This window comes from Thalassophryne amazonica, chromosome 19 (assembly GCF_902500255.1).
Source record: "Thalassophryne amazonica chromosome 19, fThaAma1.1, whole genome shotgun sequence".
NCBI lineage: Eukaryota > Metazoa > Chordata > Actinopteri > Batrachoidiformes > Batrachoididae > Thalassophryne > Thalassophryne amazonica.
The window spans coordinates 27,511,338-27,533,431 of NC_047121.1; the positions used below are offsets into that span (position 1 = coordinate 27,511,338).

At 40.5% G+C, this 22,094-nt stretch overlaps 1 protein-coding gene across 2 annotated transcripts in view; it reads right to left on the reverse strand.

The window, feature by feature from the left end:
- ism2a (isthmin 2a) overlaps positions 1 to 20,303 on the reverse strand; it is a 104,305-nt gene extending 84,002 nt beyond the window's left edge. For both annotated transcript variants that reach the window (XM_034159642.1, XM_034159641.1), the window contains exon 1: positions 19,936 to 20,303. In XM_034159642.1, coding sequence (XP_034015533.1) covers positions 19,936 to 20,040 — 105 coding nt within the window. In that variant the 5' untranslated portion in view covers positions 20,041 to 20,303. The remainder of the gene's footprint in view (positions 1 to 19,935) is intronic.
- Positions 20,304 to 22,094: the final 1,791 nt, after the last annotated feature.

Consider the following 22,094-nt stretch of genomic DNA (forward strand, 5'->3'; position numbering starts at 1 on the left):
AGACAGAAGTGCAAAACGGCCAAATCAGAGGAATAAGGTCAATCAATCAATCAATTTTATTTATATAGCGCCAAATCACAACAAACAGTTGCCCCAAGGCACTTTATATTGTAAGGCAAGGCCATACAATAATTACGTAAAACCCCAACGGTCAAAACGACCCCCTGTGAGCAAGCACTTGGCTACAGTGGGAAGGAAAAACTCCCTTTTAACAGTAAGAAACCTCCAGCAGAACCAGGCTCAGGGAGGGGCAATCTTCTGCTGGGACTGGTTGGGGCTGAGGGAGAGAACCAGGAAAAAGACATGCTGTGGAGGGGAGCAGAGATCAATCACTAATGATTAAATGCAGAGTGGTGCATACAGAGCAAAAAGAGAAAGAAACACTCAGTGCATCATGGGAACCCCCCAGCAGTCTAAGTCTATAGCAGCATAGCTAAGGGATGGTTCAGGGTCACCTGATCCAGCCCTAACTATAAACTTTAGCAAAAAGGAAAGTTTTAAGCCTAATCTTAAAAGTAGAGAGGGTGTCTGTCTCCCTGATCCGAATTGGGAGCTGGTTCCACAGGAGAGGAGCCTGAAAGCTGAAGGCTCTGCCTCCCATTCTACTCTTACAAACCTTAGGAACTACAAGTAAGCCTGCAGTCTGAGAGCGAAGCGCTCTATTGGGGTGATATGGTACTACGAGGTCCCTAAGATAAGATGGGACCTGATTATTCAAAACCTTATAAGTAAGAAGAAGAATTTTAAATTCTATTCTAGAATTAACAGGAAGCCAATGAAGAGAGGCCAATATGGGTGAGATATGCTCTCTCCTTCTAGTCCCCGTTAGTACTCTAGCTGCAGCATTTTGAATTAACTGAAGGCTTTTCAGGGAACCTTTAGGACAACCTGATAATAATGAATTACAATAGTCCAGCCGAGAGGAAATAAATGCATGAATTAGTTTTTCAGCATCACTCTGAGACAAGACCTTTCTAATTTTAGAGATATTGCGTAAATGCAAAAAAGCAGTCCTACATATTTGTTTAATATGCGCTTTGAATGACATATCCTGATCAAAAATGACTCCAAGATTTCTCACAGTATTACTAGAGGTCAGGGTAATGCCATCCAGAGTAAGGATCTGGTTAGACACCATGTTTCTAAGATTTGTGGGGCCAAGTACAATAACTTCAGTTTTATCTGAGTTTAAAAGCAGGAAATTAGAGGTCATCCATGTCTTTATGTCTGTAAGACAATCCTGCAGTTTAGCTAAGGTGAGTGCAGAACAAGTTCAAAGCCACATTCATGAATGGCAGCCATTGTGATGACCAACGTCTGGACCAGAGCATTGTCCTGGTCAAACAGAACACCTTGTCAGAGCATTCCACGCTGCTTCTGCTTTATTTTCTCCTGTAGTTGTCATAATGTCAGGATTTGGGTTTTGTTTGCTATTTTCTTTGTTTTGGTTTGTTGGTGCTGTTACTTTCTGTTATGTTTAGTCTCTTGCTGGAGTTTTTCCTGCTTGGGTCTGTCTGTCGCTTTCTCTCTTGTCTGTCTCTGCTGACTCTTGATGGTGGGTGTTTCCCTCTCTCTGGCCACACCCTCTTTCTGGAGTGTTCCACACACACCTGCTCTCAATCTGCACCTCATCACCTGGGTGTTTATAAGCTCCTTAGTTTGCCTCACTCCTTCTTCAGATTGATGCGCCTTGTGCCTTCTCTCCAGCTCTGTTTTGTGTATTCTCAACCTGCCTGCCTCACGTGTGTTACGATTACCTGCCTGTATCCTCGACCACGCCTTCTGATATTGTTACTCTTTGTTACTCTTATTGGACTGCCTTGCTGTGTACCGGACACTGTTTACTGTTTCAGTAAACTGCTTTTACTTACAGAGCTTGTTGTCTGAGTGCTGCATTTGCGTCCAGCCAAACCTGTCACCCAGACCTGATAGATAAAAGGGAAGCAAAATAGGTCCCATTGATGGTCTGTCCCATCTGGAGATAGTCCACCATTATGATGCCCTCAGCATCCCAGAAAACAGGGGCCATGACCTTTCCAACAAATGAGACAGCTTTGGCTTTCTTCAGTGGGGGAAGCCACACTTCCATTGCTTTAATTGTTTGGACTGCAATTCTATGTGATAGATCCAGGTCTCATCCATGGTCATGAATCGCCTTATGAAGTTATCCGGATGTGCCTCAAAAAGCCGATTATTCTCCCTGGACAACTGGATCCTTGTGCATTTCTGATTGGCCATGAGGGTTCTTGAGATTCATCGTGCTATAGGTTTTGTCATTCCCAGTTCTTCCATCAGAATCAAATGTACATCTGTGTCCTGGGAAATGCCTATAGTAGTGGCTATGTGACACTCACATACTCTTCTGTCGGTGAGGTCCATATCATGGATCTTCTAGATCATATCCATTGAGGTGGCAGTTCTGGATCTTCCTGATCATGTTCCATCTTCTATGCTTGTTCTGCCCCTCGTGAATTCAGATGACCAGCGTTTAACTACAGCATAAGATTGCGCATCTTCCCCTAATGTCATTACCATGTCCTCATGAATCTCCTTCGGAGACATTCCCTTTTTCCTGAGACACAGAATCACAGCACACTCACAAGCTTTGTCCATTTTGCCAATCTGACACACCCCTACTGAAATATTGTATCTGCAACAGTGCACCCAGTGAGGTAAAACTTCACACATTCCCCAGAGAAATGTTGGTTTCTCAGAATGCAAAAGATGGAGAACCACACCCTACATTTTCTGTGTCAGACTCAAAACTTTTCAATCACTCCCCATATTTGCTCAAACTCTGTAGAGCTGAATGACAGTTCTTAACTATGACTAACATTTTTCTTTTTTGAGGTGCATGAAAAATTAAATTGACAAGAAAACAGCTGTACATGTCGTCTTGTATTTTTTTTAAATGGCTGACACTTCAATTTAAGAGTTCATTTAGGCTGTGCACGATGCAGATGTAACTCTATAGAATTTGTGTCATCATGCCCTCTTCTGTTAACACAAATTTTTAACAGCTCGTGTTTCTTTAGTAACAAGCAGCACCTGAAAGAATCCAGTGTCTCCACACGACCGTCACCTAAACCACACGTTGTAACACTCAGCTCACAAAGCACTGCTTCATCTTCACATCTGCCCGGCTTCAGGACACGTGACAGCCGTCCAACCCGCAATCAAGCAAATAAATTCAACCTGAACTGGCTGAAAAATCCAGCACCTTCTGCAAAACATGGTGTGAATTCAGTATGAGGGAGTGACTGTATCTCTTTCTTCATGTCCCCTGTTTATTTTCACTGAGTGCCTCCTCAGAACTACATTCAGTATCTCCTTGTTCATGCTCCTGTTCCAGAGACTGGATAAATAAAGTAGCTGTTTCTGTGTAAGGGCCCTGCAGAGGATTAATTGCGCATGAATTGAGTACACAAATTATGGGCGTTCGTTGTCGTCCGCAACAAAAATGGCCAAAAATGACAAATGTCCCAGTAAGAATTACGGATATATTAATAATATATAGCGAATATATGATGAACAATCACAGTCGTATAATGCATGTAGTGAGGAAACGGATCCGACGTATTGCTATTATCACGGCAGTACTACGGGTGTATTATGAATGCATCGCACACGTAGTGCGCATGCACGGCATCTGCATTGCGGTCATAAAAGAAGCGCACTCGGGCCGTCGGCATCACTATTCACACCAGCAATACAGCCTCTGGAGCATTTGCTGGACTTGGACAAGTTGATTGGAGTAAACAAGCAGTGAACAGGGCGAGTGGTGACGTCAGCGGATCGCATCAGAGCGCAGCTCGTCTGAACGATTATAACAAGAAGTTACATCTGTTATAAACATGGGAATAAACACTGTAACAGCTGCAGACAAGAAGGAAAAAACACGCAACTATTTTATCAAGCCTTGACAATGTAAACCAGTCAAATAATTACCTTTTTAGATGGCTCAAAATGCTTTCTGCAGCTTGTTAGCCGTTTGCACATGCGAACGGCCCAGCTGCAGCTTCTTCTGTGATTCAGGAGGTGATTAGAGCCGTTTTCAACAGCCAATTTGCAGAATAAAGTGATTAATCCGCCACGAAATAATTATTTTATATACGCAGCATCCAGCGCAGAGCACGTGGCAGCTGGTAGAACAAAGAACGGCGTCCAGCTGTGAACACAGCGCATCTGATTTGCAAATCAGATGCAAAGCAGACGTAATAAAAACGCTTTATTCGTGGCCAGTCTGTATGCAGTTGCTACAACTTATTTTAGTTTATGATATGGACATGATGGGCACGCAAAATATCCGTTTTGCACACTGTCCCAGTCCGCTGCCAAGCCGCAAATCCCTGTCAGTTGCGGATATCAGCAGATGACACTGAATATACAGCGCATAGATTAAGTATGTATTGTGTATGTACGGAGTATGTAAGGCGGATGTCATCCGCAGCCAAAATTTTGTGCAGCTCAAAAATCCTGGTAACGGAAAAACAGCAGAAACAGCAGATCATTGCGGACATGTGCGGGTGTCGGCCGACTCATACAAGCATGTTTCACGCATATTGCGGATGTTAAGCGAATATGAGCCAATTTTGTGTGCAAGCCATATGCAAATCCTCCTAAACGCCAGTGGGGCAGGGCCCTAAGGCAGAGAGAAGAAACAATCACAACGGAGACAATGTTATTTTAAAAATCAATTATTGAAAGTTGTGAATCAATCATGAAGCATTTAGGATAACACCTGTGATTCTGATGCTAATGGATTTTTTTCCAACACCCCTAGTGGGCGTCTTTTGAACAAAAGGCCAATCTATTAATATGAAGTCATGTTACATGAACTTATATGAGAATGTTATAAGCATTTGCTCAGAGTTAACTAATACATCAGTAAATGGTGCCATACCTGTGTTTAATGCAGTCCTTCTCAAATAGTGAGACGCGATGCCAGGGGGCGCGCGTGTTACCGCGGGGAATATGCTTTTTTTCCCCTATGCTAGAATAAAATGTAATTGCACATCCATTACAGTAGGTGGCAGTGGTGCTCTCATTGGCATCACTGTGACTGCGGTGGGAGACGAGGAAAGACTGCTGTGTCTTAAAATGTTGGCAGCGGTCAGCATGAAGCCAAATAAATTAAAGGTGTCACTTAAAGACGTTACACCCCAATCACGCCGATAAGCCGCTTGAGTTTTTTCCAGCGAAAACGTGCCGAATATTGCCAGCTATCATCCCACTTTGTGAAGACTGCTTCAGTAAACCAGCGAGCACCGTTAGCATCATATATGGCGGTGTACCAGATTGCTCAGTGCAAAAAAAAAAACCCCATGCCATACCAGAGGAGCTGAGCAGCAGCAGACATGGTCTCTGTCAGGCTGGATGACGCAAGTGCTGCAAAAATAAAAACTATCACAAAAAAAAAAAAATCAGCACAAATTGTTTTATTAATTTTTGTTTTATCTGTTAAAGTTTTTTTTATATATTGCGCTCCTGAGTAGGTGTTCTGATCAATTCAAAATGATTATTTATTGATTTTGTTTCATTTCATTTTTCAGTATCAAATGGCAGTCGGTCAAAACGTGTTTATAGTTTAACCCTCTGGGGCCGACGCCGTCGTATACAATGGCTAAGACCAAGCTTTACTAAATTATAAATAACTTTTTAATGATATGAGATAGAACCTTACTTTTTTTTTTTTTTTGCTGAAAAGTTAACTCCGCGGACTTTCGAGCCAGCCATCGGCCATCTTTGTACTCCTCATAGAAGCTGTGTGATGACGTGCGCAATGTGAGTGTCCAATCGGAATTGGTTCACCGTCACATGGTTTTCCAAAATCCAATCGTAGGGCAGATTTACCTCACGTGAAAAGCCAAAGATTGTTTTCAGGAGTGATGTGTTACTAGTTGGCCCATTTGAATAGCCCCTGGGTGCTCTAATGAGTACATACTATTAGTACATACTCAGTGCGCCCTGCGCCATTACGCACAGCGATCAGTGAAAGCAGGAGCAGACAGAGAGACTCTGATGACAATCTCACATGCTCAAACAAAGTGTGTAACTATCAGGATTGCTCCACTAGTTTGCATGTGAATGTTACTGGATAAGTCTGTTGCTTTCTCTGCGTAAAACACTGTTTACCATATCAAATTAACAAAACGCATAGACCATTTTGTATATAATGTTCAAAATGTGCATTTGTGTTTATTGTTTGAACCTTTTTGTTGTACAGTCTTTCACACGAGACCTCAAATTACCTTTATAAATTGTCAAAACAGTTGTTTATTATAGTTTGCTGTGTGTTTTGAATAAATGTGTGTGGAAAATTAATTTTCGCTTTATTTTTTCCTTGCCTATTTTTGATTGTAAACCTTTATTACACTTATAAAACACAACAAAAACATGTATATTCTGAAAGCACAGGTTGTCCTGAAAAAAGGAGACATAAAACTTGATTGCGGGACGCAGGGAGAGCTGTTAAGAGCAATAATAAAACATTTATGCCAGGCGAGTGAACTGTCCAAAAAATGCCCTCAGACCCCAGAGGGTTAAATCAGGATTTTCTTTTTTAAATTTCAAGCAAAGTAATGCACTATAATTTTTTTCTGTTACAGACTAAAAACAATGTTAATAAAGTTATTCTTTGTTGTAAGTTGATCTAAATTTCTTTCTTTTTTGTTTTCTTTTATGTTAATAAGGATACAATATTATGCAGAGGTCAACTTATAACAATTTTATGGACAAATTATATTATTTATAGTCGCGGCGGAGAGAAATGTTTTCTTCTTCCGGGGGGGCGTAACAGAAAATATTTGAGAAGCACTGGTTTAATATAAGAAGTATATTTATTTCTCTACACCCACAGTGTACTTCATTACAAAGTGCATGCAGGACTCAAACAGACTCCTTGTCAACCTGCTCAAATGGAGCTTCAAACAAATGGCTGGCTGGGTATCAGACTGTTAGCAGGGAATATGGGTTTACACAGTTAGAGAAGAGCTCAAAGAACCACTGTGAATGCTTGTGTTTATCTAGAAATCTACTTTGCGCATCACTGGATGAGTTGCTAGATTACAGTTATATGAACATGCCTCACTTTGTGCTTGGTTCTTTATTCTGATTTGATTCTTTCTGTGTTGTCACACATTTAACTGTTGGCTGGGCGATTGCTTTGAATGAGATTGTATTTAATTTAATCTTTATTTAACCAGTACTAGGGGAGCTATAACCACTACCTTTGCACCCCCCCCCCCCCCCCCCCCCCCCCCAGGACTAAATCAAACCAACTTTTTTAGGTTCCTTAGATGACCCCAAAACACAATCAGGATGTTCCTCAAAATAAAAACTGGCCTCAAGCCAGTTATCCAAGATGGCGCCCAAGATGGCCGCAAAAATAGGGTTTTTCACTAAAACACCTTTAAACAACATATAAACAATTTAAATATCACAGAGATGGTGGCCATTTTGGATGCCATTTCGAATCTTAAACCCATGAATGAATTTAGTTTAGGCACAAATGAGTTTGCTGTGCCCTGCAATGGTCTTTCCATTGAATCTCTGTGATATTTAAGTTGTGCTCTTGATTGAAGTAAACCAGTATGGAACATGTCAATCTGTGTCTCACTTCTACATAATCCAGTGCATCACCGCAGAGACCAAATCTGTTCTTAAAGGTTGTCGAATTTGTAAACATCAAATGCTGCAACTGCCTCTTGCTGCCAGCAGGGGGGAGTATGTGAGTCATGGTGCATGAGAGCAGGAAGTGACTACACTCTGGAAACAAGAACATACATATTTCACAACCCAAGTCCCCTTGATTAGTTTACAAATGTGAAGTGTCGCCATGGATACATTAGGGTGACACGTTTCAAAATGTCACGTCACCTTGGGCTTTGGCAAATTCAGATGTCCATTTTTCATTATAAATGACCTGCATTTCTATAACGCGTTTCCATGTGATGCAGCCTCTCAAAGTGCTTTATAATGCACATCAGCCTCCGATCTCACAACCATAAACTTTCCCTGTCACTTTTGCAGAACCTGTACTATTACTAACCACTTCTACCACTCTTCTCCACCCACTCCACCCTACATGCACTCTGTTCTTTACCTCACTACCACACTCTCCATTACATTGAATAGTTGACCCCAAATACTTAAACTCATCTACAGTACCTTCACCACCTCTACTACTCTTCCACTGGGCTCCCTCTCATTCACAGACATGTACTCAGTTGTGCTGCTCCAGACTTTCATTCCCCTTCTCTCCAGAGCATATCTCCACCTCTCCAGACTCATCTCAACATGCTCACTACTCTCACAACAGATCATAATGTGATCTGCAAACATCATAATCCATGGCATTTCCTGTCCTTGTCCTTGTACATATCTGGCACCACCCTCACACACTTCTTTGCCACTTTCTACCTCTTCATATAATACCACAACTCTTCTCTTGGCACTTGCTTTCTGTGAATCCATAAACACAAAATGCAACTCCTTCAGGACATCCCTATATTTCTAAATCAGGAATCTCAAAACAAATACCCTCTTCCTCAGCATGAAACCATAATGCCGCTCACAGATCTTCAACTCTGTGCAGCTTAGCTCCCATTACTCTTACCCAGGCCATGCTGTGGCTGATCAATAACCTGTCTTGCAACCAGTGAATTATTTTTCACTGGCTTTGCCCATCTGTTTGGATCAATCCCAAACTTAATGAAATCTCTTCCAGAAAATAGTTGAATGTTTTATCACGTTTAAAGAAAATTGGCTGTAGTGACCTGAACTATCACGTATTTAAAAAATGCTTCACATTTCCTGGCTCCACCCTTTTTTAACTATATTCCCAAAATGTTATGGTTTCTATTACACACTCAACAAGGCTCCATGGTGGTTTTGGTTCTTCCCAAGACCCAGTTCAGATCTGCACTGGAATTTGGCACAAGTTTTACTCTGGATGCCCTTGATGACACAACTCCAGTTACACATGGAGAAATACACGCAGCCTCTGGTCTGATCAGGTGCACAGAAAGCAGGATGGCTGGACTCAGTGAGGCTCCATGTAGGGTCCATTAATCATCATGCTCATCAGTGTTCAAAGCATTGTCTTTGTCTGGGGATTTGATATAGACAGGACATACCCTGACAAAGAGAAAGCGCTGAAACCTTGGTGAACTTGATGATTAAAGGAACCTACTTGGAGCCTGATTGACTGTGTGGTACTTTTTTCCACTTTTACCTGTTTATATTTTGTCAGTACCAGCACCTCATTATAGACTTTGGTGTGCCTTTGCCTTCCATTTTTCAATTATGCTATTCCACAAACACGGATATTAATAACAATTTAGGCAAATCCAATGTGCTTTCATTATGGCTTTTACACACACACACACACACACACGCACGCACACACTCCATCTTCCATGGAGGAGCTGTTTTTTTTTTTTTGGAAGTGATTTGATGGGGGATAATCGGTTCATTATTATTATTTCTTGATCATATTGGTGATCAGCTGACAGAACTCCCATTAAAAACTCCCTTTAAATACCCTGCTGTCCAGCATCAGTTAAAGTTATCCATCAGAGACTTTAATAGACGGCATCAGACATCAAAATCTGATCACAACTAGACAGATATTAGGCCTATTCGAACAGGATTCATTTGCATTATTTGAACTGGGGGGGAAAAAAACACTGAGGAACTGGTAATAATTACTTTACCCCACCTCCAAATATAAAATTAATCCCATCTGAACAAGGCTTTAGATTCCTATTAACATAATAAAAGTCGGACATCCCCCCATCCACTTCCTGCCTCAGAATATATGTTGCCCTGCAGACATCAGTTCGTTTGCTTTTTGTTTGTTTTTTCATGAAATGCTCCATCACAAATTGTGCAACTGTTACTGTTGAAAGTCCTTAATAAAACCTGTTTCACACCAGACAACCATGCAACCATACACATTTGTACTTTCTGAATTTTTATCACAAATATCTGAGATAATATGGTTTACTGTGTGATTAAATATATGAATGTTTTATCTGAGTGCACCAATTATATAATGCCTAAATAGATCGTTGTCATTTGATTGGTGGTTTGTATGTCAACTGATATGGATTATTCATAACATTTGCCATTATGTTCCGCGCAATTTTGGTCGTATTTAGCGTACAGATTTGGTTCTTTTAAGCTAGCGGCGACGGCACTTAGCTTAAAAATAAACATGGCAGTGTTTGCTTTCCACGGCGTCAGGTACGGACGACATCATCAGGATTGTTTTTGAATTATCTGACTGTTTTTGCAAGTTGACTGAGAACAATTTTGGATTGGAACCTCTTGACATCAAAGGACCAGTGACGCACACCAAAATGCAAGTCCCCTTTCTAAAATATCAAGTGACAAGGATCTATTTTAGCTGTTGTATAAAACAAATAATGAATGTTTTTCACTCGTGCAATGGAAAGAATATTTCATTCTTACCATTGTACTTGTAAACATTCGTTATTTGTATATTAGGAAGAAGCAATAGCTTGGTGATGCTATTGTCATTGTAACTCCGCAGTTCCTGAGACAATCTGCTGGCCATAATTTTGCACCCAAGCCAACTTTTTTGAAAAACGCTGGCCAGTCCACAAAAAAATGGGTTATCCAATTTGCATTAGTTTGTTTTTCACTTTCAAAATAGTGTGGAAGGGGTCTATATACATGCTATGGTCAAAAAAGTAAACTGCTGGATATAGTCATTAATACAAAGAAAATACAAGAAAAAAATAATGATTTTTTTTTTTTTTCAGAAGATGATGGTAAAATGTCAGAGTGCTTCTGCTAACTTTGAACTTAAATACTTTGCAGTTTGACACTGAAGGCTGTTGAATGTTGTAATTTTCTTTGTAAAAATTTTGCAGGAGCTTCTGCTGGCTACAGCGTGTGGTTACAGACAGAACACAGTTCAATGCTGGAACATTCTCTGGAATTGTTAAAAATTAAACCGCCTCGTTAAAAAGCTTTGTACACAGCGACAACACTGTCATCGCACATCAACACTTATTAAGCTTAGAATTATAAAGGTCACTGCTGGTTGAATGTACTCCTGACATGTTGAACATCACATTTACATGCAAGTCAGTCTTTTGTGCAAATATCAGTATGTGCGGTAGTCAAAATGAAACATCAGGAACAAATTTTTAAGGTTTTGTTTCAAATGTCAAACACTTAAAGAGAATCTCTATAAGAAATTCTGCACATACCATTTCAAAGGCTGGACAGGGGTGTAGATACATATTTTACATATTTTCTGGACTCTAAGTTTTAATTGTCTGGGAGGTCCTGCAACTTATATTCAGAAGTGACTTATATATGAAAAAATACTGCATTGTCATCTATGACCACGAGATGGCACAGTATATACACGTGACAAGCTGCTCCTGCATCCTCAATTAGGGACTTTGATGAACAATCAGGAGCTAAATGTGGCGGTAATGCACCCTTAAGCTGAGTATCTGTCTCCAGAGAACAAGAAAATTTAATAAACCATGCTCTCAAACTGAAAAAAACCATGCTATGGAATAAAACTTTCAATGAAGCAGCATCCAGTGAACTCAGACTGGACCTTTTTATAGTTTTATAGCAGCGGATATGCAATTGTACAGTTGTTGAGAATATGAGTTTTAAACGTTGAAAGTTGTTGTTGTTCCCCCTCTCTAGTTTAATTAAAACACAAACAGTTTAATGTTGTGTTTCTCTTTTTTCCATAATGAAAAAGCACCAAACCATGTACTGATTTTTGTGTACTGGTAGACCCGCGATGAAAATCCTTGTCTGTCCCGTTCCACCGTGAAGATGTAACTACTGATGCAATGGACAAAAGGGGCTGTGTGCACAGTTCAGTTTGTATTTATTAATGGTTCATGTAAAAAAAAAAGTCCAAGATATATTGTTCAGATATCCATGCCTTAACTTGTTTCAAGAAAACTGGCTGTAAAAGTGTTTTTTTTTTTTAAATCTTATTTACTTTTATATGTTGCAGGGGTGGTGGCCAAGTGGTTAGTGCACTTGGTTTTGGTGCAGCACGATCCCGGTTCAAATCCCACCCCTGCCACATGTCTCCATGTAATGTGGAGTTGTGTCAGGAAGGTCATCTGGTGTAAAACTTGTGCCAATTCAACATGCAGATCCATCTCGGATTCGCTGTGGTGACCCTGAGTGCAAACAAGGGAGCAGCGGAAGGGACTTACTTTTTTACTTTTATATGTCCAGTTACTTATTGGCTCTATAGAGGTTCCTGCCGTGGCTTGTATACACTAGTAAATCCATCAGATTAGAAACAAACCAAAAGATAACCGATATCTCTGCATTCGTGGCAAGAGATGTGAAAGCATGCATTTGATACTGTGAATGGTTTAAGAAAAAAATCTGCATGACAGGTTTATGCACAAGACGAAGATCTGTTCTGCAGTAATTATAATGAGAACTACACACTTTACCCCCAACAACTTTGTCCATAAATATAATTGAGCATTGTTCTATCCCATTATTTTATATCAGCACAAATGTCAAAAATACAGTGGGGAAAATAAATATTTGACCCCTATCAGTTTTGCAGGTTTTCCCACCTACAAAGAATGGAGAGGTCTGTCATTTTTATCGTAGGTACACTTCAACTGTGAGAGACAGAACTTAAAAAATCCAGAATATCACACTGTATGATTTTTAAATAATTAATTTGCATTTTATTGCATAAAATAAGTATTTGACCCCCTAGAAAAACAGAGCTTAACAATTGGTACAGAAACATTTGTCTGCCATTACAGAGGTTAGATGTTTCCTGTAGTTCTTGACCAAGTTTTCACACACTGCAACAGGGATTTTGGTCCACTCCTCCATACAGATCTTCTCCAAATCTTTCAGGTTTGGAGTTTCAGCTCCCTCCAAAGATTTTCTATTGAGTTCAGGTCTGGAGACTGGCCAGGCCACTCCAGGACCTTGAAATGCTTCTTACGGACCTCCTCCTTAGTGGCTGTGTGTTTGGGGTCATTGTCATGCTGGAAGACCCAGTCATGACCCATCATCAATGCTCTTACTGAGGGAAGGAGGTTGTTTGCCAAAATCTCGCAATACAAGACCACATCCATCCTCCCTTCAATACACCGCAGTCGTCCTGTTCCCTTTGCAGAAGAGCACCCCCAGAGTATGATGTTTTCACCCCCATGCTTCACGGTTGGGATAGTTTTCTTGGGATTTTTCTCATCCTCTAAACATGGTAAGTGGAGTTGATTCCAAAAAGCTCTATTCTGGTCTCATCTGACCACATGACCTCCTCCCATGCCTCCTCTGGATCATCCAGATGGTCACTGGTGAACTTCAAACGGGCCTGGACATGTGCTGGCTTGAGCAGGGGGACCTTGCTGCCCTGCAGGATTTTAAACCATGACAGAATCATGTGTTACTAATGTAATCTTTGTGACTGTGGTCCCAGCTCTCTTCAGGTCATTGACCAGGTCCTCCTGTGTAGTTCTGAGCTTTCTCAGAATCACCCTTACCCCACAAAGTGAGATCTTGCATGGAATCCCAGACCGAGGGAGATTGACAGTCATCTTGTGTTTCTTCCACTTTCTAATAAATAATCATAACAGTTGCTGTCTTCTATCAAGCTGCTTACCTGTTGTCCTGTAGTCCATCCCAGCCTTGTGCAGGTCTACAGTTTTGTCCCTGGTGTCCTTAGACAGCTCTTTGGTCTTGGCTATGGTGGACAGGTTGGAATGTGATTGACTGAGTGTGTGAACAGGTGTCTTTTATACAGGTAACAAGTTCAAACAGGTGCAATTAATACAGGTAAAGAGTGCAGAATAAGAGGGCTTCTAAAAGAAAAATTAATAGGTCTGTGAGAGCCAGAATTTTTGCTGGTTGGTAGGGGGTCAAATACTTATTTCATGCAATAAAATGCAAATTAATTATTAAAAAAATCATAAAATGTGATTTTCTGGATTTTTTTTTTAGATTCTGTCTCTCACAGTTGAAGTATACCTACAATCAAAATTACAGACCTCTCCATTCTTTGTAGGTGGGAAAACCTGCAAAACTGACAGTGGATCAAATACTTATTTTCCCCACTGTAAATATTTCTCATTTTGTGAGCACATAATGCTCGTTCGTGGTTACACAAGCCACACAGCATCACCTTATTTTAGATTACAAAACAAATTTTAAAATGGACATCTCACATTGTTTTTTGGAACACATGAACAGAGATGTGAGGCATTTTCATTACTGTTGGTATAAATTCTATTTTTATACACTGGATTTTGCTACTGTGGATGACTTTTACTGGTTAAGTGTTTTGTTTTCATTCTTTTCTGCACACAAGTAAGGCATAAACTTACTTATTGAGTGTTGTTAGAAGGAAAGGTGATGTAACTCCGTGGTAAACATACCACTGTCCCAACTTTTTTGAAACGTGTTGCAGGCATCCATTTCAAAATGAGCAAATATTTGCATAAAACAATAAAGTCTATCAATCTGAACATTAAATATCTTGTCTTTGTGGTGTATTCAATTGAATATAGGTTGAAGAGGATTTGCAAATCATTGTATTCTGTTTTTATTTACATTTTATACAACGTCCCAACTTCACTGGAATTGGGGTTGTATATTGGAAGGCAAACTGGCACTGAGGCAAAGTGCTGCAGAGGCAAAATTGACACGCGGGCAAAGTGTTTAGGAACCATTACAATATGTTCATATTCTAATAACTAAAAGTTGTGATACCAAGCGAGCAGTGAGGCTTTGGAAATGAAACTGAAAAATGATCTCATTACAAATACACATTACTTCATCCGCAACGGTTCCTAAATTCCATCAAGCATGTGATAAGATTTATCACTACAGCAACCCCAGACATCACCAGCAGGTGGCAGACAAGTATATAGTGTATTCTAATCCAGTCACATTTCTTCTGCTAATCTGGTTGGTTAATCGTGTGAGATTTCAGGCCATAAAATATCTCGTTGATGGTTGCAAAATATTTGATCGTTTCATATTTGATGTATAACTCCGCGCCCTGACCGTGCGCAGGTGTTAATAATGGCACTGTCAGCAGAGAGCGACAGAAACTAGTGCATGTCAGGACGGGCGGCTGCCCGGCACCCAGCATGGCTGGACCCGTAATGCAAAATCCCAGACTAGGCTTTGGTGGAAGAGAAATCATGGTCTTTATTCCAGGCCTTGTTTCGGTACTCATGTGGTCAGTAAGCACAGCAGAAGTATCAACAGGATTAGGCAGAGAGGCAATCATAAATGAGCAGGGTTCAGAGACACGAGCAAACACCGACATCTGGGATGAGGCAAGAGGCATAGTCGAGGGGTACAGAGCTGGATTCGGAACACAGCAAAACAAAACTCAGAACTGTGAAAGGCGCTGGAAAATGTACTAAGATAACAATCTGGCAAAGGTGTGGTGACGGGGAGGAGATTAATAAGAAGGTGTTAACAAGGTGCACATGAGGAACAATCTGGAAAGGGATGTGACTACTGAACGAAGATTAAACACTGTGCAAGAAGGGGAGGAAGACAGTACACAAAGTGAAGTGATGTAGGATACAAAGATGCGTGAGCAGGTGCCAAGATTGAGAGTGAAAGAAAACACAGAGCGGACAGAGACAAAGTGAAAGACAAAGACATGAGGCAGGTGCAGAGATGTGAAGTGAGAACATAATTGGATGGGTGTGAGGGGAACAGGGAACTATGAACCAAGGTGATAAACCGATGACAGAAAAAATAATCAAAGACTAAATAATTAACAGAAAGCAAAACCCGATAAGTAAGCATAACTGGTGATAATAATGATAACAACAAAATAAACAAGTGATAACCTAATGAAAACTACATGAGAATAAATAGAGATAAATAGAAAAAATAAACTAAACAGAAACTAAGAAAACAAGGTGGTAAAACAAACCATAAGAAAAGCAGTGACAAAACCATAACAGAAAACAAAACCTGACATTAAAGCACAACAAATGTTACAAATAAGAGGAACTAGATAACCAAGTGATAAAATAATGAACAATAAATGAAAACACAACTGACTGAAGAAAACTAGAACAGAACTGAATGAAAGGCCAACGTAAAAAGAAACAACAAAACGGAGAATAAACCAGGATGAAAATAAACAACTAATAACTCAAAGCTGGGGCAGAAAGAGAACAGAAAGGGAAAAAATGGGCTCAATGCCCTGATAAGGCCAAAATCATGACAGTGCAGCGACGACGATGCTGAAATGGATGGATTTAATGGATTTAACTAAATTGATTGAAGGATTTACCATGGATTTAACTGTTTCTACGGTAAGCTTTGACGAGCCGACTACACCCTTTCACAACAATTCGCCGACTGAATTACTTACAGAAAAATAAACCATGCAAACAATGGACTTGGATTAGAATGGGAATAATTCTGTTGTGTCTGGTGATGATTTGTGGACGTTCATGTTGGCTAATATTGATCCTTGTTGCAAATAATCGTTTTACCTTTTAGTAAAACTCAAATTGTGACTGTAAAATCCATCATGAATGTTCACAAATCAACAGACATAATAGGGTTATTCCCTAATTACTAAGCAAAACAAAGCTGCTTTTTTGCATTGTAATTGGTTTATCCTCCTTATATGCCCTTTTGCTTTGGTGAGGTCCAAGGTGACATTGTTTATCCTCATTGAGGTACCGTAATATCAACCAACCTCAAGGGGACGGAATCATTTACATATTCAAATCAGTGCATTCTTCCAAAGCCTGGGAGTGTAGTGTACCATAAACACCACGGCAAATCAAACTCTCACTGTAACTCTGACTTTGTCCGGCTACCAGTGACACAATAAAACATAAAAGCAGGTGACTGCAGGATGGGCAGAGCGGGTTGTCCATTAACCGGGGCTACTTGGGTTTGATCCCTGATTATGCCTGAGTGTTGAGGTGTTTTTGAGTAAGATACTTAACGCCCACTCAGAGAAGGAAAGCACACAGATGAAGAGGCAGAGTAAAAGGTTGTTTGAGGTGTCACAAGCTGTATTTGCTCTTACTGAAGATAAAATAAGCAGCTTATCTAAGCGAGAAACAGCTGCACAAAGATGAGAAGAATGTCTTCAGAGAAGGAGGGAACACCAATGACTGAATGGCACACAAAAACACTAAAAGAAGCCCCCAGGTGGAGGAAGTGAGGGGTTTGAGATCAGAGTAAACAACGGAGACATCGCAAACATCCACTGAGATAGAGCTGCACGTCCTATGTGGATGTGCGGTTGCCTATAAACACGATCAATGGGGTACGGTCCGGATGGGCACCAGGCTATAGAAAAGCCAAATTCAAAAATATAGAAAAAACTAAATGTCAATATAATTAAAGTACTTCTATGTAATCTTGGAATATTTTATTAATGTGCATACTGCACGTCCAGGGAGGGACGTGACACACGCGTACACATGCAAGACACATGCACCACATGTCTGTGGCTTTTTGCAAAGCCACATTCGTGGAGCACTTAGACAAATTTCACATCCAGCTCGACAGTGATCATCTGCTGACTGTTGTCGCTTGCCAAACATTTTCTAAGTGCCAAGCGAGGGGTGTTAGATGTTCATGCGTGTCAGCTGGAATTTGGCCAACACCTGCTGCGAGAGGGTTTGGTGGGCTGACACAGTTTATGTTTGCATTCTTGGTGAAATTTATTGCTTACAGATTGTCTGAACATACTTGGCATCACCTTACATCTCCTTTCTGCATTTGCCACATGTGAATTTGTTACAATAAACACAACACTTAGTGGCATGGTTTTTCTTGCAGCAACACTTCACATGGCATAATGCCCTTTTCCCTGTGTCAGGTGTGGGTGGTTGTTGCTGAAGGTTTTCCTGATTCACCTCCGGATTCCACCTGTTATTCTTTGATTCTCACAGTATACAATATAAATATTCATCAGATGTGTGTGTTTATTTATAAAAACATGTTCTCACCTTTATGTTTACCATCAGCATTTAGAAATTTGTTCATATTAAATTCACAGATTCATTCATATAACACCAAACAGAATAGTCATCTTCACATTCCTTTCTATAAAACTAAACATGGTCTGTTTTCCATGAGATATTGTATCGTACAAATATGGAATGATAAAAGAAATGTAACAGAGCTCATCATCATTGCAAACTTTTAAAAGAAAACTGCCTTTACATTTAATTCATGAAGCTTAGTTTTGTTTTTTAAGTCGTAAATTTGTTAAATTTTTTTGGTCATTTTTTTATTTGTAGGCATGCATAACACTTCTGACTTTCTCAAAGTCAGAATGCAAGACTGAGCAGAAAGCTCAAACTGCCAGTCACTGGTACTGGCACATTCCGATCTAATAGTTGCACTTACATATGAAACATAAGAACAGGTACATAAGAAAAGGTGGCCTAATGAGTTGTAAATTACCCCAGCAGTGCCATTTGGCACCCTCCGGTCAGAATAGGGGGTGGGAGAAAAGGCTGCATTTGCGAGTCTTAAGAGCAGAAATGATGAGAGTGTTTCATTAAAAAAAACATGCAGTGCACACGTAGAGGTGGAGGTTAATGTCCGACTATATTATGTTGTCTGACTAATGTTTGATTTTTTTTTGTGCTCGTCAAAATCTGGAGTATGTGTCTGCTTCTGCCTCCTGACTAGAGGTGGGCGGATCGATCCTAATATTGATACCAATGCTGGTATTGATATTGAACGATCCTTGTGTAAATAGATCGATACTCAAGCTTTTTTCTCTCCCGCACGCACTGACTGCTGCACACGCAGATTCATCAAAGTCGACTCTCTATCTGTAAGATCAGTGCTGCGCTGTGTCACACAACACGGAGCAGCGCACCCTTGTATTATGGTTTGTCAGCCCTCTACCTCAGGAGATTTTAAGTTGTGTTGAGTGATATTTTTTAAGCAAAAATGTTGATTGTGATAATAAAGTATTTTGTTGTCACGTACGTTTGGCGAAATTCTATCGTAGGTCTTTTGGATCCTTTGGATCTATGAAGCTTAAATATGAAAAAGTATCGGTATCGATATCAGCGATACTGGGCCTGTATTTACTTGGTACCAGATCAATACCAAAATTCATGGTATCGCCCACCTCTACTCCACCTTTGACTGAAAGCTCTGACTGCACTGATGCAGACAGCAGCAGGAGTGTTTACGTCATACTGTTGTCTGGTGACCACCGGTAAGATCAAGATGCAGTAACGAGCGTGGGGCTGGATGATCGAGCTCACTGCAACCACGTCGAGGTCAATCCTACAAATATGCTTGACATCTGAACCGCTCTGCAATGTGTTAAGAAAAAAAAAACTACATCCTTAATGGTTTTCATTTACATATTTAGTTTCACAAAATACCAAAAATAAACCAATAAAATTTTTACATGGATTTTATCAATTCTACTTGGTGCAATATTGTACTATAAACAAGAACACTCAGATTTAACTGCATTGGTGACTGTGTTTTTGTTGTTAAAATTACATTCAGAATTATTGTACCCTTTTATTGATTTCTTCTTATTAGTAGTAGTAGTATATGCAAAATGTGTACAAGAAAAAAAAGTGTTTTTTTTCCCAACCAGTCAAACAAGCACCACGTTGTTGAAACAGGAGAATATACTTTGGTTTGAGGCCATGTGTCCTTCACTGCAGATGTCACTGCCTTCAAAATTGTATTTATTTTACAATCCTGTTAAAATGTCTCCATGAAAGTTACATATATGAGTGTCACAAAGTGATGAACCCTGTTTACAATGTTTGGGTTTTTTTACTAAATAGTTCACTCTCCTTTTTTTATCCAGACATGAGTGTCTTTGGCAGTCGTTTGACAGACTTTTGTCTCTTCACATTAGTTAAACGGCCCCTCGGGGTCACTGGGTCAGAAACCTACCTCGACAGGGGGCGCCAGAGAGCGCGTGGATGAGGTCGTCCTGGGGTTGGTGGGGAAGCCGCAGGCTGAGCCCACGGCAACGATCAGCAGCCACAGATGGGACATGGTGCTGGTTCGAAAGCGGGTTTAAAACGGATTGACAGGAGGCGCGTTCACACCATATCACACACGGTTAGAGTCCGCGCGCACATGCGCGCGCTGCACGGAGTCAGAAGGAACTGATGTAAAAAGTCAGTAAAAACTCTCACAGGGTCCTCGTCATGGCTCAGGTGCTGAATCCCCGGTGCTCCGGTCCGCATCACATCCTCAGGGTAATGCTGCTTCTTCTTCCACTAAAGCAGGTCTCCTCTGGACTCCTCTGGTCTCTGTCCAGCTCATGGTTTGGTTTAAACCAGAGGACACCCCCCACCACCACCCTTTACCCGATGACGTCACGGTGGGAGGGTAAAAATGACAGGACCCGCGATTGTACACTAACACACGCTATGTGTATATATGTGTGTGTGTGTGTGTGTATATATATATATATATATATATATATATATATATATATATATATATATATATATATATATGTGTGTGTGTGTGTGTGTGTGTGTTCACTGCGCTTCACTTTTTCCACATTGTATTATGTTGCAGCCTTTTTCCAAAATTCTACTCACAACACCCCATAATGACAACAAAAAGTTTTGTTGAAATTTTGCTATTAAAAATAAAATTACTCATTTGTTTAACTATTTCAAAATGTATTAATACGGTGCATCCAGAAAGTATTCACAGCGCTTCACTTTTTCCATATTTTGTTATGTTGCATGCTTATTCCAAAATGATTTAAATTAATTTTGTTCTCAAAATTCTACTTACAACACCCCATAATGACATGAAAAAGTTTTTTTTTTAATTTTTGCAAATTTATTACAAATAAAAAACTAATAAATCACGTGTGCATAAGTATTCACATCCTTTGCTCAATACTTGTTGATGCACCTTTTAATTACAATTACAGCCTCAAGTTTTCTTGAATATGATGCCACAAGTTTGGTGCACCTCTCTTTGGGCAGTTTTGCCCATTCCTCTTTGCAGCACCTTTCAAACTCCATCAGGTTGGATGGGGAGTGTCGGTGCACAGCCATTTTCAGATCTCTCCAGAGATGTTCAAACAGATTCAGGTCTGGGCTCTGGCTGGGCCACTCAAGGACAAAAAATAAATAAATTAATTAATTAATTTGCTACATTATGGAATAAGGCTGTAACATAAACAGTAGAAAAAGTGAAAGGCTGTAAATACTTTCCAGATGCACTATATATATATATATATATATATATATATATATATATATATACATATATATATACACACACACACGAGGTCTGTCCAAAAGTATCGGACCTTTTTATTTTTTGCAAAAACCATATGGATTTGAATCAAGTGTGATTGCATCAGCCAAGCTTAAACCTTCGTGCGCATGCGTGAGTTTTTTCACGCCTGTCGGTTGCGTCATTCGCCTGTGAGCAGGCTTTGTGTGAGCAGTGGTCCACCCCTCTCGTCGGATTTTTATTGCAAATAAATGTCTGAACGATTTGGAGCTTTGCTGCATCAAATTTTTCACAAACTGTGAGAGACCTCCAGGTGGACACCATTCAGAAAATTCATATGGCTTTCAGCGACGATTTTATGGGGATTACACAGATTAAGGAGTGCTCCAGCCGGTTTAAAGACCGCCCACAGCGTCTGAGAGCGCGGCGCGCTCCAAGCGCCGATCGACAGGCTCAAACCCCGCTGAAACAACCAGATCATTTCCAACGTGAAGGCTTTGTTGATCCAGGACATCGTCTGACTTTCACAAAATGGCAGGAGACGTGGACATCAGCACTTTTTCTGCACATTCCACTTACAGGAGTTTTTTTCATGGAAAGAGAAGCGGAGCATTGCGCCACCATGCCGCTCATGGCGCGGGACAAAACCACCTCTGTGTTGGTCTCACAGGACGGCTGTCAGATGGCTTCCGGTTGCTTTTCAGTCGTGTGAGTATCCGAGAAATTATGCATGAGCTGGACATGCCCCAACATGTCCTGTGAGGCTTCATCACGGCGTTGCTTTGCGCCATGCGGCTCCGCCGCGACACACAGAGTTCCTCCGCACATCTGTCTCAATGTGC